Source organism: Anomaloglossus baeobatrachus, chromosome 4 (genome assembly GCF_048569485.1).
Source record: "Anomaloglossus baeobatrachus isolate aAnoBae1 chromosome 4, aAnoBae1.hap1, whole genome shotgun sequence".
Taxonomy (NCBI): domain Eukaryota; kingdom Metazoa; phylum Chordata; class Amphibia; order Anura; family Aromobatidae; genus Anomaloglossus; species Anomaloglossus baeobatrachus.
Window position 1 is genome coordinate 231,082,143 of NC_134356.1, and position 19,357 is coordinate 231,101,499.

Here is a 19,357-nt window from a genome sequence, read left to right on the forward strand (position 1 = left end):
GTGATTATTGCACTGCACTCTGGTGTCATCCGAGTGCAGTGCGATGTTTCATTTGCACCCATAGACTCTGTAAGTGTATATAAATGCATGTGGAAAAACTGTATCAGAAGAAAACACCACGCATCAGGGCAGCAGAGAGAAAGCGAGTATAATCGTTACATTTTTTTACTTTGCACAGTGTGATGGAGATCATGTGTACCAGGATGGGGACATTTATACAAGGATGAGGGACAAAGATATAAGCATGGGATGGTAAAGCTGGGTGAAGGAGGCGCTTTCCCTCAGCACCAGCTTTTCCTTGCTCTGATATCAAGGGAAAGCTGGGTGCTGAGGTAAAGATGTATAGCAGAGCATGGGAATGCAGCGTACTAAGGACAAGATGAATATCAGAACATAGGAAAGCTGGGTACTGATAAAAAAGGGACTTCAGATGGGAAAGCTAGGTGCTGAGGCAATGAGCCGAGGGTCAGCATCATTAACCTGTACCCTGAGTATTTGTGTAATTATCCCATATCCCGAGTGTCGGTGTACGGTGACGGCCCAGGTCCAAATTTTGCATCAGGGCCCATGGAACTCTACTTACACCACTGGCGTTCATCCATCATGTCGCCATGGCTCGGAATCAAGCTGAAGGCTTTTAAATAATAATATTTCATATTTCAATAGCAGGGTAGGTCCCCGCCCGCTCTTCAGTGAAAGGTCTCTGTCTGCGTACGTGTATAGGGAGAGCTATAAGACAGTGGAAGCAGGAGTGAAGAAGCAGCCGGGGACTTGCCTGTTTCATTGGACTCTCATCAGGCCGTATATTTTTCCCTGAAACACCACAGATATACCTGGTGAAATCATACAGCCAGTGTCTGATACATGGTGCCAGTAGATTGGACAGCCTGTATCAGCTGTTGGTTCCCCTTAAGACTATGTTGCTTTTGTTGAAGATTCCATTGCATTTTGACAGCAACAGAAGCGCTATTCTCCCCATAACATTACAGACGCTATAACGGTGCCTTTGGTTATGGAAATGCGACTGATCCTGCATACTGTTCTGGTTATTTTTGTGATGCAAACTATGGAGCAGACGTGAACAGAGCCTTACTGGTCTAAAGGCTGCTTTACACGCATGCTCGTGAAAGCACCCGCTCCCGTCATTTGTGCGTCACGGGCAAATTGCTGCCCATGGTGCACAATATCGCTAGGACGCGTCACACAGACTTACCTTCCTAGCGACGTCGCTGTGGGCGGCGAACAACCTCTTTTTTAAGGGGGAGGTTCCTGCGCCGTCACAGCAACGTCACACAGCGGCCCGCCAATAGAAACGGAGGGGCGGAGAGCAGTCGCATTAACGAATCGCCCACCTCGTTGCCGGAGGACGCAGGAAGGCTGCTGTTCGTCGTTCCTGGGGTGTCACACGTAGCGATGTGTGCTGCCTCAGGAACGACCAACAACCTGCGTCAACAAGGAACGACATTTGTGAAATGGACGACGTGTCAACGATCAACAATTGGGTGAGTATTTCAGATCGTTAACACTCGCTCATAGGTGTCACACGCTACGACATCACTAACGAGGCCGGATGTGCGTCACGAATTCCGTGACCCCGACGACATATCGTTAGCGATATCGTTGTGTATATAGCCCCCTTTAGTGTTCAGCCTGTTTTATAGCACAAAGCTGCAGTCACAATTCTCCTGGCTACAGAGGTGGAATTTTATAGTATTCATTGCTGGCTCAGTGATTGCATGGTGACTGGTGAGCATTCAGGACACTGTACTCCTTACACCTGGCACTATACATGGACTTATGGAGTAACCATCATTTTTTTATTATTATTCCCTAAATCAATAGAACATTTAAAAAAGGAAATGCTAAAACCTGGAATTTTAGGAAAGCTGATTTCAATAAATTAAGGGAAGAGCTTAAATGTGTAGATTGGGACAAAGTCAGGGTAACTGGGGATACCGAACATAAATGGGGAAAGTTTAAGGATATTCTACTAGAGTCCTGTAAAAAACTTATACCCTCTGATAATAAAATGTCCAGGAATAAAAAGAAACCACTATGGATAAATAAGACTGTACAAAGTATAATAAAACAAAAAAAAGGGTGTTTAAATTCTTAAAGACTGAGAATACAGAAATAGCATTTCAGAAGTATAAAGATATCAATAGGAAATGCAAAAAAGAAATCAAGCAAGCAAAATTATCTACTGAAACAAAAATCGCGAAGGACATTAAAATAAATCCCAAAATCTTTTATAAATACATTAATGCAAAAAGGAAAATAAAGGATTGTATCGGCCCCTTAAAATATAATAACAAGTTAGTTATAGAGGACAAACAAAAGACTGAGATATTAAATAGGCATTTCTCATCTGTATTCACCAATGAGCAGACTGTTCCAGGGATCATTCAACAAGTGAAAAATCAAAGTTCACCACCCAATATAATTAATTTAACACAAAAAGAAGTACGCCTGCGTCTGAGTAAATTAAACATTGACAAATCCCCCGGGCCAGATGGCATTCATCCATGAATATTGAGGGAATTGAGCTTCGTAATCGACAGACCGCTGTATCTCATCTTTTTAAACTCGCTTGTAACAGGGTGCCTCAGGTTTGGAAGATTGCTGATGTGGTACCGATATTTAAGAAAGGTAAGAGGGTAGATCCAGGCAACTACCGTCCAGTAAGCCTGACATCAGTAGTATACAAAGTATTTGAGGGCATTTTAAGGGATGACATGCAAAAATATATTGCAGAAAATAATATAATAACTGACAGACAGCATGGATTCATGAAAGATAAGTCATGTCTAACCAACCTGTTGGGGTTCTATGAGGGGGTAAGTGCAAACCTGGATATTGGTAATGCAGCTGATGTGATTTATTTGGAGTTTGCAAAGGCATTTGATACTGTACCAAATAATAGCCTTGTACTTAAACTCCAGAAGCCAGGACTAGGGGAAACTATATGCAACTGGGTAAGGAATTGGCTAAAAGATAGGAAACAAAGAGTAGTCATAAATGGTACATTCTCTAAATGGTCTATAGTCAGCAGTGGGGTGCCGCAAGGATCTGTGCTAGGACCGATTCTTTTTAATCTCTTTATTAATGACCTTGTGGATGGGATTGATAGTAAAGTGTCAGTCTTTGCTGATGACACCAAACTATGTAGGATATTAAAAACTGACCTTGATAGTACAATATTACAAAATATCTGGATAAAATGTGAAAATGGGCAGATTCTTGGCAAATGAGATTTAATGTTGACAAATGTAGAGTACTGCACCTAGGACGGAGTAATCCTATAACTGCGTATACATTAAATGGAAGTAAACTCGGGAATACAGAACAGGAGAAGGACTTGGGTATTCTCATTACAAATAAGCTGAGCAGTAGTACGCAATGTCAGGCAGCAGCTGCTAAAGCAAACAAGATTTTAGGGTGTATAAAAAGAGAGATTAGATCCCGGGATCCCAACGTATTGTTACCCCTCTATAAATTACTTGTAAGGCCACATCTGGAATATGGGATCCAGTTTTGGGCACATTTTAAAAAGGACATTCAGAAGTAAAGGCCCCGTTACACGCTATGATTTATCTGATGATATGTCGTCGGGGTCACGGTTTCCGTGACGCACATCTGTCATCGTTAGCGACGTCATTGCGTGTGACACCTATGTGCGACTCCGAACGATCGCAAATTGGTTGAAAATCGTTGATCATTGACACGTTGTTCAGTTTCAAAATATTGTTCGTTGTTTGGAACGCAGCAGACATAGTGCTACGTTTGACACCCTGCCAACGACAAACAACATCCACATGAACTCCTTGATCAAACAATATATCGCTGAACAATGTTTGTGAGATGTGTACGTGTGACCGCTACTAAACGACCTATGTGCGATCTCAGCAAATCGTAACTACGATCTGGGCGTGTCACATAGCTACTGAGATCGTCAGATAAATCGTAGCGTGTAACGGGGCCTTTAGAGTCAGTTCAAAGGCTAACTAGACTACTACAAGGAATGTGTTACGGGGGGACCGGCAGATTAGGACCAGGGGGTATATATCCTAATCGCCAGTCGGGGCCCACCGTGCTCCAGATGACAATGGAGCTGCTGGCACCTGAGGGTTAGGCGGAGACTATAGAGCTGGATGGCTCTGAGATAACCCAGGAACTCTGGGAACCGGTCACGTGTGTTGGGACACGTCAGACCGGACGACAACCCGATTAGCGTTTTGGTGCACCTAGCGCTACACCAACCACGTGTGCAGGAAACACGTCAGGCCGGGTGGTAACCAGGTAGCGTTGACCGGAAGACCGCCACGAAAGCGCCCTGTCGGCCACGTGTGTAGGACACGTCAGGCCGAGCGGTCCTCCGATTAGCGTTTCTGGCCACCTCTCCACTGGCCATGTGTGTGTAGGACACGTCAGGCCAGATGGGTACACCAGTAGCGTTGACCGGGAAGCCGAGGAAAATAAGGAACACCCTGTTAACTCCACAGGGGTCCTGGAGTATGCTGTCCGTGCGCGTAGGGGGCACAATCGGACAGGTGGCGCAGCAGGTGCGTTGTCCGTGTGCGTAGGGGGCACAATCAGACAGGTGGCGCAGCAGGTGCGTTGTCCGTGTGCGTAGGGGGCACAATCGGACAGGAAGCACAGCAGCTGCAGCCCAGTTAACGCCACTGGGCTGCTATAGCAAGACTGGAACGGCAGGAGGGAAGCACGGCGCCTGACCCTGATGTGCCGAGCCACGAATCTTGGCGTGACAGGCACCGTTCGCCTAACCCTACCTACCGCTTCCCAACATAGGCTTATGCCGCAATGAGGCTCTAACATGGAGGTGTGCTCTGACTGAGCAAAAGTGAAGACTGCGCACCTCCATGTTGTCTCCAGCCCCTTTTATAACCTGGGTCTGCCCCAAACCCAGGGTGGAACCACCAAGGTCCAATAGCAGAGTGCCATGTCATCAGTGACGTCACATGCGACCTATCCGGAACCGCCACGTCATTGATGACCTCATGGCAGCCACGCCCCAAACACTTCACCAGTCATCGTCTGACGACCAATACTGAGGTGCCAGATCATAGGGGCGGGCCTCTGCGAGCCAGTCCAGAGTTGCCACGTCATCAGGACACCTGACACCCTCTGCCCTATCAGGGCCTGCCACCTCACGGACATGCTCAGTGAGGTCCTTACCGGACCTAGCCTCTGATGCACTAAGTGCCTGAGCATGCTCAGTAGCCTGAGCCACAGGCTTAGAAAGCAGACTATCAGTTTGAGCATGCTCAGTAGGCACATCCCAGAACTTAGACACAGCACGAAGTCCAAGTACCTGTGCAAAGAGGCTGTTAGGGTTAATTGTGGGAGCATGCTCAGTAGCCTGAACTGAGGACTTAGTCTCAGACATAACACAAACAGGCTGAGCATGCTCACTAGGCAAAACACCGGGCTTAGACTCTGGCTGGGGTAAATCGGCGCACGCATGCGCACTAGCCGCCTCTCCACACTTAGACGTGGTGGAAGGAACAGCCAACTGGACAACCCGAGGCACGGCCAAGAACGGCAGCCGGCGCCTGGGCACAACAGGAACCGCAGCAGGCTGCTTGCGGCTATGGCGGCGCCGGTTCGTAACAGAATGGAAGGCCTCCCATATCATGACAGGTTGAAAAAGTTAGATATCTTTAGCTTAGAAAAAAGACGTCACAGAGGAGATCTCATTTATATGTATAAATACATGTGTGGTCAATATAAAGGACTGGCACATGACTTTTTTTCTTCCAAAGACAATACTAAGGACCAGGGAGCACTCACTGCGAGTGGTAGAAAAGCGATTCTGGCAGCTAAATAGGAAAGGGTTCTTTACAGTTAGAGCAGTCAGACTGTGGAATGCCCTACCACAAGAGGTAGTAATGGCAGATACTATAACAGCTTTTAAAAAGGGGTGGATGATTTCCTCAGTACACATAACATTGTTGGTTATAAGTGACTTAGGGACAAAATGTAGAATTGGTGGAGGAAGGTGTTACGGGGGAACCGGCAGATTAGGACCAGGGGGTATATATCCCAATCACCAGTCGGGGCCCACCGTGCTCCAGATGGTAATGGAGCTGCTGGCACCCTGTGGGTTAGGCAGAGACTATAGAGCTGGGTGGCTCTGAGATAACCCAGGGAACCGGTCACGTGTGTAGTGACACGTCAGACCGGACGACAACCCAGTTAGCGTGTCGGTGGAATTGGCGCAACCCCGACCACGTATGCAGGGAACACGTCAGACCAGATGGTGACCAGGTAGCGTTGACCGAGAAGACCGCTGCGACAGCGCCCTGTCGGCCACGTGTGTCAGACACGACAGGCCGAGCGGTCCTTCGATTAGCGTTTCTGGTCACTACTCGAATGGCCACGTGTGTAGAGGACACGTCAGGCCAAGGGATCACACCAGTAGCGTTGACTGGGAAGCCAAGGAGGACAACAGGTTCACACACCCAATCCTGGAACACCCTGTTAACTCCACAGGGGTCCTGGGGTATGCAGTCCGTGCGCGTAGGAGGCACAACCGGACAGGTGGCGCAACAGGTGCGTTGTCCGTGTGCGTAGAGGGCACTCTCGGACAGGTGACGCAGCAGGTATGCTGTCCGTGTACGTAGGAGGCACAACTGGACAGGTGACGCAGCAGCCGCAGCCCAGTTAACGCCACTGGACTGCTATAGCACAACAGGAACGGTAGCAAGGAAGCACAGCGCCTGACCCTCATGTGCTGAGCCACAAATCTTGGCGTGACAGGCACCGTTCGTCTAGCCCTACCTACCGCTTCCAAACAAGGCTTATGCCACCATGAATTCTAAGGGAATATGAGTGAAGACTGCGCACCTCCATGTTGTCTCCAGCCCCTTTTATAAGCTAGATCCGCCCCAAACCCAGGTTGGAACCACCAAGGTCCAATAGCAGAGTGCCATATCATCAGCGACATCACCAGCGGCCTATCCGGAACCGCCACGTCACTGATGACCTCATGGCAGCCAAGCCCCAAACACTTCACCAGTCATCGTCTGACGACCAATAGTGAGGTGCCAGATCATAGGGGCGGGCCTCTGCTAGCCTGTCCGGAGTGGCCACATCATCAGGACACCTCCTGACACCCTCTGCCCTATCAGTGCCTGCCACCTCATGGACATGCTCAGTGAGGTCCTTACCGGACCTAGCCTCTGATGCACTAAGTGCCTGAGCATGCTCAGTGTCCTGAACCACAGTCTCAGAAATCAGACTAACTGCCTGAGCATGCTCAGTAGGCACATCCCAGAACCTAGACACAGCACGAAGTCCAAGTACCTGTGCAAAGAGGCTGTTAGGGTTAATTGTGGGAGCATGCTCAGTAGCCTGAACTGAGGACTTAGTTTCAGAAATGACACAATCAGGCTGAGCATGCTCCCTAGGCAAAACACCGGGCTTAGACTCTGACTGGGGTAAATCGGCGCACGCATGCGCACTAGCCGCCTCTCCACACTTAGACGTGGTGCAAGGAGCAGCCAGCTGGACGACCCGAGGCACGGCCAAGAACGGCAGCCGGCGCCTGGGCGCAACAGGAACCGCAGCAGGCTGCTTGCGGCTATGGCGGCGCCGGTTCGTAACAGAAGGTTGAACTAGATGGACTTTTTTCAACCTATGTAACTATGTAACTATGTAATATATCTCATCAAAGAATTTAGCTTATTTCTCCCCCTGGATTGATCTCTCACAGGTAACTTCTGTAGTCAATGAATATTGATTTTCACGTAACTGAGGTACTAAAGTAGAAAATAACAGTTGGTGCTTTTAAAATACTATGGTGGCAAGAGCCAGAGGCAGGCCCAGAATGCTGCTGTACGTTCTTCTGAAACAACACTAACAATTCTCCATAGAACTTTATAGGCACCAACTGCCACTTCCTATTTCGGTAATGGGAAAGTCTTCAATAAATACTGATTTTTGAGAATGACTGATCCATTTTGGTAGAAAAAGAAGCAAATGAATCTGATAATATATATTACATATTTTCTTATTTTCACATTTGCTATTAATTTATGAATAATTAAAAAACAAATAAAATGACAATTACTCTTTCAGTGAATACAGACTTTCCCATTACTGAGATAGGAGATGACAGTTGGTTCTCATAAAGTTCTATGGAGAACTGTAAAAGTCATTACAGGTGGCCTTACAGCAAGATGCCTGTATCTTCCTCAAGCTCCTCTGCCTCCCTCTCCAAAGAACTTTATGAGCACCAACTGTCATCTCTTATCTCTGTAATGGGACAGTCACATTTTACAGAGTTTACTCATGAATTGAGAGGAAAAACCAGTCCAGGGGGAGACAGAAGCAGGTTTGTCTGATACGATGTATTACAAAGTTGCTTATTTTCATGTGTCCTATTGATTTATGAAATAACGTAATGGTTACGCTTTCATTTCTTTTGCTCAGATCTGAATCTGAAGGCTGTGGCAGTGACTCGGCATTCCTATGTCAGTAGCCCGGCAGGAGACACATTGCTGGGGGTGGTGCAGCAGTACTGGACAGATCTGGGAAATAAGTATAGTTTTATTTCATGTATGCAGCATCATGGGGCTGTTATCCAGTAGTGTAACAACTCTGTCATTGAGGTTTTCGAATTAAAAAAAAATGTTCCCAGATTCAATTTATTTTGTGCCTTACTCACCCTCCTCTGGTCCAGTGCTGAATCTCTGCTGCTGCCCCAATGTCTGTTAGGCCCCTTTCACACATCAGATTTTTCTCATCAGTCACAATCCGTTTTGTGACTGATGCAACAGATCCCGGCAACGGCAGGTGTACCAGAGGCTTGGTTACGACAGTGTGTGCCTCAGCTTATCTCCGCCGTACAGAGCATCAATCACCACAGTGAGTATACCTGCCTCTGCACCCTGCCTCCCATCTCCCCTCATCATCTGAGCACCGGGGCCTCCCTACCTGCGGAGGGACTGTCACCTTGCTGCTTCACACCATCTGCCCCGGTCCTCCCTCCAGCAGCGGTGGTACTCCCATTACCGCGACCTGCAGGTGGCGTCATGAACATTACTCCCATGTAAATACCCCCTTCATTGAGTGGCCGCTAATCTCCGGGTCCGGAGACCCTCAAGCCACAGCAATCCCGGATCCGAGCAGTTCGACTGCTTAGGGGCAGCACAGATCCGTTGCAAATACAAGTGAATGAGAAAAAAACGGATCCAGCTCTGCATCCTTTTTTTTCACAAAACGACAGATTACGACTGATGGCAATGAACTGATGTGTGAAAGAGGCATGTCTGCAGCCCTGATGATATATTGACAGCACTGCAGCCAATCAGTGAGGTAAAGAGGTCTGAATGGCTTGTGCCATCTATATGGGCAGAGCCACTGAGCTCACTGATTGGCTGCAGCGCCGATGAAACATTGACAGTACTGCAGCCAATCAGTGAGCTCAGGAGGGCTGAATGGCTCAAGCCGTCTAGAAGGGCAGAGCTGCTGAGCTCGCTGATTGGCTGCAGTGCTCATGATATGTTGATAGAAATGCAACAAATCAGTAAGCTCAGTAGGTCTGAAAGGCTTGTGAAATCTAGATGGGTAGAGCTACTGAGCTCAGTGATTGGCTGCAGCACTGATGATATGTTGACAGCACTGCAACCAATCAGTGAGCTCAGGAGGTCTGAAAGGCTTCTGCCATCTAGAGTGGCAGAGCCGTTGAGCTCACTGATAAACTGCAGTGCTGATAAAATACTTACAGCACTGCAGACAATCAGTGAGCTTAGGAGGTTTGAATGGCTCATGGCATCTAGATGGGCAGAGCCATAAAGCTGATTGGATGCAGCGCTGATGATACATTGACAGTACTGCATCAAATCAGTGGGCTCAGGAGGGCTGAATGACTCCTGGCATCTAGATGGGTAGAGCCACTGCGCTCACTGATTGGCTGCAGTGCTAATGATATGTTGACAGCACTGCACTCAATCAGTGAACTAAGGAAGTCTGAATGGCTCATGGCATCTAGATGGGCAGAATCGCTGAGCACACTGATTGGCTGCAGCGCTGTTAATGTCACATTAGCATAGCAGACAATAACGGCAGCATTGGAGACTAATTGCTGGGTATGGTGAGATTGAGCAAACCACAGTTTATCTTGGAAAACCCCTTTAAGAAAACTTCACTCACTTCAGGGCAATGAATGTTGCTGGCTGTACAACAGCAGGCAGAATTGTGAATGCAGCTCTGGATTATGAGGCTATGCTCCTAGCCCAGGAAAGAGTTCAGGCCACTGCAGCAGTGGATGGGTTAGAATCTCCCTGATGTCTCATAGTAAGGCTATGTTCACACCATGTGTTTTTTGCAGTGTTTTGTTTTTTTGCTGACTTTGTATGTAAACTAAAAGCTATGAGGTTGCAGAAAGCTCCTGCATTGCTCTTTATTCCTGACAATTGGAAAACTGCTGCGTTTTATAACTGCAGTATGACAATGTTTTGAGTCTTTGCTGTGTTTTTCACCATAGAAAAAAATCCCATTTCAGTAACAAAGGACATATAATCTGCAGGCAAATAAAAACCACACTTGTAAGAAGATCTTTACTGCCAAGTGAGGTATTTCCTGCAACCTAAAGGCCCCATCACACTAAGCAACATCGCTAGCAACATCGCTAGCAACATCGCTGCTAACGAACAACTTTTGTGACGTTGCTAGCGATGTTGCTGTGTGTGACATCCAGCAACAACCTGGCCCCTGCTGTGAGGTCGTTGGTTGTTGCTGAATGTCCTGGGCCATTTTTTAGTTGTTGCTGTCCCGCTGTGAAGCACAGATCGCTGTGTGTGACAGCGAGACAGCAACAACTAAATGTGCAGGCAGCAGGAGCCGGCTTCTGCGGAGGCTGGTAACCACAGTAAACATCGGGTAACCAAGAAGCCCTGTCCTTGGTTACCCGATATTTACCTTTGTTACCAGCCTCCGCCGCTCTCACTGTCAGTGCCGGCTCCTGCTGTGTGCACATTTAGCTGCAGCACACATCGGGTTAATTAACCCGATGTGTGCTGTAACTAGGAGAGCAAGGAGCCAGCGCTCAGTGTGCACTGCTCCCTGCTCTCTGCACGTGTATCTCCGTGCGGTGGTAACCAAGGTAAATATCGGGTTGGTTACCCGATATTTACCTTAGTTACCAAGCGCAGCATCTTCCACGCTGCGCTGGGGGCTGGTCACTGGTTGCTGGTGAGCTCACCAGCAACTCGTGTAGCCACGCTCCAGCGATCCCTGCCAGGTCAGGTTGCTGGTGGGATCGCTGGAGCGTCGCAGTGTGACATCTCACCAGCAACCTCCTAGCAACTTACCAGCGATCCCTATCGTTGTTGGGATCGCTGGTAAGTGTGACTGGACCTATAAGCAAGGTGTGAACATAGCCAGATTCATGATTGCAGTTTAGTGGGTGATTTGCTCATCAGTTAATCAATCTACAAACCCCACGCAACCTCAGATAGCACAGACTTCCCTCAGAGGGAAGGTCAGCCAGCAATGCTGCTACCACAGTGAGCGACAGAGCGCCCTGTCCCGATATAACAGGCGACGCCGCGATACCGTGCAGTTACACGTACTGGCCAGCAGGTGGCAGTGCAGAAGCTGCATTTTAGCAGCGGCAAACAAAAGAAGGAGGAGCCAGCGGTGGTGCCCGGCGTCAGGCTCGCCCCCTGCACTCGGCGCTGTCAGAGCTCCGGCCGGTGCACACAGCCTGGCAGCTGCTCTCACCCCTCTCTCCACGCGTCCATCACATTCATGCCGACACCACGGGAGCCGGCCACTCACACACAGCAGTCCAGTGATGCTGGAGCATCCCCCCGTACCAGCAGCTGCTGATGCCAATGTCTGACCGGGGTAGCCTGTACCAGTCATCCTCTCATATGTGAATGCCCGTACCATAACCAAGCCCCAGTGCGACATCCACACCCTACAGCGGAAAAGGCGCAGGCAGCAGATCGCTATGAAGCAGGCACTGATGGAGGTGATGAGGATGAACCGCATCTGCAGGATGGTGCTGTTCACATGCTTGGGATCCTTCATCCTGGTCATCTTTTATTTCCAAAGTATGTTGCACCCAGGTAAGTGAGGCGCCCCCTGTCCTGCTCCCTGCCAGCTGGGCACATCTGCCACCCACTATATAGTGATGGTCCTGCATGCCCCTCTCTGACTTGTCTGCTATAGTGATAGTTTCCCATACTATGTGATCACCATATCTATCTATCTATCTATCTATCTATCTATCTATCTATCTATCTCTATCTATCTATCCCTCTATCTATGTATCCCTCTATCCCTCTATCCCTCTATCTATCTATCTATCTATCTATCCCTCTATCTATCTATCCCTCTATCTATCTATCCCTCTATCTATCTATCCCTCTATCTATCTATCTATCTATCTATTATCTATCTATCTATATATACTAGCAGATATCCTACACCTTGGGGCTCACATACCAGCATTCTTCTCCCGGCTGAGGCTTTGCCTTCTCACACATGTATAATAGAAGGAACGTTTTGTTGTGTTTCCTGGGGCTAGAAACTTTTTCTAGTCCTGTTGACTGTGACACATAGTTATCAAAGGTTTCGCAGGACTGTCAATTATATGGGGGATTTGGTCAAATATTTAATTTCTCCAACATCGAGAACCTCTTTTATGCCGCTTTTCAGGCGAAAAAAACCCAAACCAAGATTGGTATTGTCCTTTTTGTATAATAACATTAGTTCTTAATGATGGCGGCTGATATTGCCCCAATATTCAGTGTCGTGTGGAGCGGTGTATTATGGTACAAGCTGGGGTGTACTGTATGGGATTTCTGATCGGTAGTACTAAGCAGTACGCTGGGCTGGAAGGGCAATTCTCCATATACACAACTTGTAGTGTGTCCCTTGAAGCCCATTATATGCTCCTATCTTCATGGGAAGTAAATTGTGTTCATAGAGCTTCTGATTGCCTTGTGTCGGCTAATGAAGACGCCCATGTGCCGCTCATTTCATTAGAAGTGTTTGGTAATGTCTGGATGCGTATGGTAGTTTTATGTGCACCCCCTTTAAATTTGTGTAATTGTGGGTTATCTAAGTACTGCTGATAGTTCATTCATGGAAATTGTTAGTGGAGAGCGAGTGACTACTAGTGTACTATTGAAGTTCACACTCTTTGTGCCTAAAGTTCCCTGAAAACACTTTGGACAGTTAAGTTTTCAAGTGTGTGTGTGTGTATATATGTGCGATATATATATATATATATATAATATATATATATATATATATATATATATATATATATGTGTGTTTGTGCGTATATAGCCTTGGTGCAGCCAGTGCGGCTGTACAGGAGCCAAAGAGGTAAGGGGCCCATTTCTACATACAAAGCAGGTGAAGTTGTATATTTTGATGCGTTATTGGACTGAAAAGGGCCCATAGAGTGTTCTTGCACAGGGGCCCTTTTCTGTCTGTATCCACCAGTGTGTATATATGTATTTATATAGATAGATAGATATAGAGAGAGAGCTTGAAAACTTAGCAGTCCAAAGTGTTTTCAGTGAACTTCAATAGTACTCAAACCATATTCATTGTGCCTGCTATATGTATTTTATGTCAAACACCCGCATATATATATAATATATATCTCTCGTATATTAGTGTGTTGGTTGACGCTCTATACATAGATATAATCGATTTTGATATTATAAGTCAATGTTTTTCTTTAAGATTCTTTTCTAAAATAGCTTCTGCAATAGCTCTGTACAGATCTCCGTTGGCAGTTTTGATCCGTCTCATGACAGACACACCGGTAGCACCCAATGGTGCCTTTTGACTCTTAATAGGGGTCTATCCAGAGTTTCTGCCCAAAAGGTGTTATAAAATGTTACTTTGCATGTACTAAACTGTAACACACACTACAGATGCTCAAGAACGCCTTTTTAATGAGAAAGCAAGCCCTATATGTAATTGGATGGCCCAAGAGAATCTAGAGATAATGTCCATGTAACACCACTCTGTGTAATCAGAATGTGATGCGTATATATATGCGTATATCTATAACACACACACACACACGTATATCGTGTATATCTATAACACACACACACACACACGTGCATGCGTGTGTGTGTGTGTGTGTGTGTGTGTGTGTGTGTATATATATATATATATATATATATATATATATATATATATATGTGTGTGTATATATGTATGTTGTATTCATATGTGAGTGTGTGTGTGTGTGTGTGTGTATATGTATGTATATATATATATATATATATATATATATATATATATATATATATATATATATATATATATGCTGGTATTAATACCTGTTTCCAAAAATTTTAATTGATACAATCACTTTTCAAGTGGGTATTGAAATAAATCCAAATCCGTCATTAGTGGTCTGTGACTTTCGTTGTAAGTATAGGGGTTGCTCGCTCTCCTTTGAACACTGAGTGTTGCTTTGCTCTTGGGAATATAAACAAGTGTCTCGTACAGTAATCTGAGATCACACTTCTTGTTGGTGCTGAGTGATTCGCACATCATTCCATTATTGCTTCTTGAAGATAGTCTATATAGGAGATTGGACTAGAAAATGCCAAGAGCAAGGTATCGGTGCAGTAAGTCGTAGAGCCATTTGTTACAATGGGGATTAGTCTCAGCAGCCCGTAATGAACATGCTAACCTTGGGGTGAGTTCTCGTGTCCTGCCGTGACACATGAGCACACATGAAAGGGATGCATTACCAGCTCGTGGATTCCATATACAGTATCTCTATGTAGAGCAGCTGATGGTCAATGTTATTTGGCCAAAAGTCGTAAATTTCTCTTGTAACTTACAGTGCCACTTTTTAAGACTGGCATCATTCTCTCTGCCTCAGTAGTGGCGCACAAGGAGTCTCCATATTGTAGAGGTGTACATAGTGGTATGTAAGAAGGGACGCGGCAACAGAACTCATTGACTTGGCATGGATTTAATGTTTTACAGTTTTCAAAGAATGGACGTTCTCTTTTTCTTCTAATTGAAATAATAAAAAGCAAAACTGCTTGCAAAGCTCTCTCTTAGTCTGCATTCACTTGACCAGTAATCATCCGTTAGAATGAATCCAGCAGTGATCCATTGGTAAAAAAGTCGTCCAAACAACTTTTTTTGTCTGTTTTTTAAATAATTGATTTTAGCTGAATCTGTTTTGTTTTTTTTTTTAACATTGGAGTCTATGGAAAACGGATCCGATGAGATGCTATTTATCTCCCATTTGAAACTGAGCCAGTAAGCAGAAAAACTGATCCTTTACAAATGAAAGAAAAACTGAAGATACATCGCAATTAGTTAACGGATCTGTTTTCTATACACTTCAATGTAAAAAAAAAAAAAAAAAAAAAAACTTATCAGGCAGAAATCAGTTATTTAAAAATGAATTAAACAGTTGTGTTTGCAGAACCTTTTACCAGTGGATTGCTGCTGAATCCGTTCTGAGGCCTCGGTTCCACTTGCATTTTGCACGGACGAGTGCAATCTGATAAAACATCGTATTGCTCTCACGCTAGTGCAAAACTATGGGGCAGTGTCCATCTGCGATTGATTTCTCATGCCATATCGGCATGAGAAATGAATCGCAGTATTCTGTGTTTCACAGCGATTCTCGGCTCATGCACCCCCATACAAGTCTAGAAAAGCGTGTGAAACATTGCACTGCACTCGCATGTAATCCAAATGCAGTGCAAAGTAAGCAGAGACAGGCAGCGGAGGAGAAGGAGAAAGTGCTCCCTCCCGCTTCTCCGCAGCTGTGATCTGATCACAAGATCAGATCACAGTCACATGACCCTCGGCTCACACTCACCGCAGAGGGTCATTAGCATATCACTTCCGATGCTCTCACATCGGAAGCTATGCGTAAGTGGAACCGAGGCCTAACAGATTATTACTGGACCTGTGAACTCAGCCTAACTCATAGACTTTAACAAGAAGAATGTAAAATACATGTGCGGTCACCTCTCTATTGACTTTCTAAGGCCACGTATATATGTTGAATGTTTGAGTTTTTAGCTCGTTATGTTGAAGTTAAAACGAGGAGTGGTACAGTCAGGGGAAAAGTATAATAGAAACATGAGCACCACTTCTATATTTCTTACCCACTTCTGGTTTTGGGATACAAATACAGAGGTAAAAAACTCACCAAATACTCAACGTGTGCATGGGGCCTTAATGGGGAACCTGTCAGGTGCAATATGCGCCCTGAACCACGAGCAGTTCTGGGTGAATATTGCTAATCCCTGCCTAACCGTCCCTGTATACACTAGCATAGATAGAGATCTATAGAAAAAGTATTTCTAAAGATCTTTTATCATATGCTAATGAGCGCAGGGACTAGTCCCAAGTGTGTTAGTTCCCATCCCACCCTCTTAGCATGTTAGTACACCCCTGGCGTGCTAACATGCTATTCAATGCAGCATCATCATCAGCGGTGACGCGCGTACCTGTGTCCTCTGTCACCGCTGATCAGAAGTCTTGGCACTTCCAGTCATGCGCTAATGACCTCTGTGAAGCCAGGACGCGTACACCCGGCCAGCGGACACAGGTACGCGCGTCATCACTGGTGATGCTGCACTGACTAATATGTTAGCACGCCCCAGTCGGTGTGCTACCATGCTAAGAGGGCAGAATGAGCACAGGAAGTAACACATTTGCGACTAGTCGCTGGCCTCATTAGCATACGATAAAAGATCTTTAGACATACTTTTTCTATAGATCTCTTTATGTATGCGACTAGATACAGGGACGGTTAGGCAGGGATTAGCAATATGTACTCAGAACTGCTCGTGGTACTGAGTGCATAGTGCACCTCACAGGTTCCCGTTAATACATAAAACTGAGGTAGCAACATATTTTTAGGCAGCCATGAAGGTATTTAAATGGGTTGTCCACTACATTTACATTGATGACCTATTCTTTGGATAGGTCATCAGTGATGATCAGCTGGGGTCCGACACCTGACACCAACGTCGATCAGCTGTTCTCGGTGCCGGCGGCCGCAGGAAATGTGCAGTTCTGGAGCTTCCTTGTCAACTGATAGTGGCCAGGTACTGCACATCTTGCCTCACATTCAAATTAATAGTAGGTAAATGTGCAGAAGACAGGGATGCTCCGAAACCGAGCATTACCAGCTGCCGACACCAAGAACAACTGATCTGCGTGGATGCCAGGTGTCAGACCCCGGCTGATCAGACATTAATGACATATCCTAAAGAGAGGTCTTCAATGTTAAAGTAGTGGACAACTCCTTTAATGGGTGCATCATTTGTTTTTTCTTAACTATTATTATGACAGTTTTTCCACTCTATGCATTCTCTGTACAGCTCTGCAGAATATGTTGGCATTCTATAATTACAGAGTAATGTGGCTGATTTACATGTGACTGCGTGATTTCTCTTCAGTGATCAGTGACCTGTGATAGGCATAGAGAATAAGGAAGCCATTTAATTTCTTACAAAATGGTATTCTCTTGTGTGATGAATACACTCAGCCGCCCTTCACTGCTTTTTGCTGAAGCGTACAATCAAAACAAATGTTTCCTTAAAACTGGGGTAAAGTGCATCAGACTATGAACGTACAGCCCATATTTTATTCTGATATTTTTATATGTCACGATGTTGCTAATATTAGAGAATTGGTAAAGGGGAAGTGCTGACACATTAATTTTGCCAAGAACATTTGCTACCCAATGATGAAGATTCGGAATCACCATGTTCTCACTGAGGGCCCAGTTTAAAAAAGAGCTTTGTTTTTGGACTGTAATGTAGTGTATTTTCCATGATACATTATCATTGACTTTCATTGCAGGAACTGAATAGGAATTCCACCTTATAAACTGTTTTTCCTTGTATATTCCAATTGCTTAAGGGTAACCTGACAGGACATTAATGGTGCCTGATTCATGTATGCGGTGCTTCAGAGAAAAGATACTTTGAAAAGCCGTCTGGAGACCATGTGTCTCCGATGACTGGTCCAAGAAGCCGGTCTTGTCTGCTTCTCTCCACCGTGCTCTCGTAGACTGACAGATCTCTTCCTATGTGTGTGTATATAAGGAGAGATCTGTACATCTAGGGGGGCAGAGAGAAGCCAGCAAGGACCAGCCTTGGGCTGATCATCAGAAACGCATGGTCTTCAGTTGGCTTTTCGAAGTATGTTTTCTGTCTTTCTTTCCCCCATAAAATCCATAATGTTTCAGAGTAAAGGCCACTTTACACACAGAGATAAATCTTTGTCAGATCTGTGGTTGCAGTAAAATCATGGACATATTGTTCCATTTGTACACAAACCTGGCACTGATTGTCCACAATTTCACTGCAACCACAGATCTGCCGCAGATTTATCTCTGTGTGTAAAGTGGCCTTAAAACATGAACATCTGCAATATCGCAGCTATTGTATGATACCTGTTATTCGGGCAATATGAATCTCAGGTTCTCTTTGATCATCAGTTCTGTCATAATGTGTTTTTCAAACGAGAAATCAAGTGCTCCTGCTAATAATGTCAATATTCTTCTTAGAAAGAATTGTAGTGCCTTTTCCGAACATGGTATTGAGTGAATGCTATCTTGTAGAAAAGCTAATCGCTAAGTCCAGACAGTTACTATTCTAGGTGGAGGCTGAAAACAACCAAAAAGAACTCTCTCCATCCTAGCTGGTATGGAAATGGGCTCAATACTCCACTAAAAAACGAGATTGATGTATGTTCTGTATACCATCCAAATCTGAGGTTCACAAGGTTGAGAGGATAAGGAGAAAGTGGTGCCCTCACATAAGAAATTTCATAAGTTTCCGAGGTTGTAGAACTCTTAAAGCAATTACTCCTAATTTTTCCCAAACCATCATTGGTACATTCCTGCTCCATTTTGAAGGATTGTGTTGCTTTGTTATATACCTCATATAATAATTAGTAGATTTGGTGCTAATCAATTTGCATGATCCAGTCTGATCAACCACAACAGTAATCTCTGGTCGCCAAAGAAGGGCTGTGAGAACCATCTCTGGCCTGACTACATCTATGGCTCTTCTTTTGATTAGCAAGGCTGGGCACGATGTTATCATTGAACATGATGTCGCACCTGACTGCCTTTATCAATAGAAGAGCCATGGATGTCGTCAGATAGGGGGCAGTATTGAGACTTCTGTCCATGGACTAGATCCTGCTAATCAATGTGAACCAACTCTAGTAACTATAAAAGAAACTGTTTCTCATCAGCTGTTATAAATGAGACAACCAATATGGCCGCCCTAACTGTTATTGAAATTGTAAAACTGGCCCTTTTTATTTTATTTATTTTTTTTTATAATGGCCT

General features: G+C 45.4%; 1 protein-coding gene across 2 annotated transcripts in view; it reads left to right on the forward strand.

The window, feature by feature from the left end:
- Positions 1-11,671: 11,671 nt before the first annotated feature.
- The window catches only part of CHST11 (carbohydrate sulfotransferase 11), a 281,471-nt gene continuing 273,785 nt past the window's right edge, over positions 11,672-19,357 (forward strand). The window contains exon 1 of one of the 2 annotated variants that reach the window (XM_075344733.1): positions 11,672-12,098. In XM_075344733.1, the coding sequence (XP_075200848.1) occupies positions 11,981-12,098 (118 nt within the window). In that variant the 5' untranslated portion in view covers positions 11,672-11,980. The remainder of the gene's footprint in view (positions 12,099-19,357) is intronic. The other variant, XM_075344734.1, reaches the window with a different exon arrangement.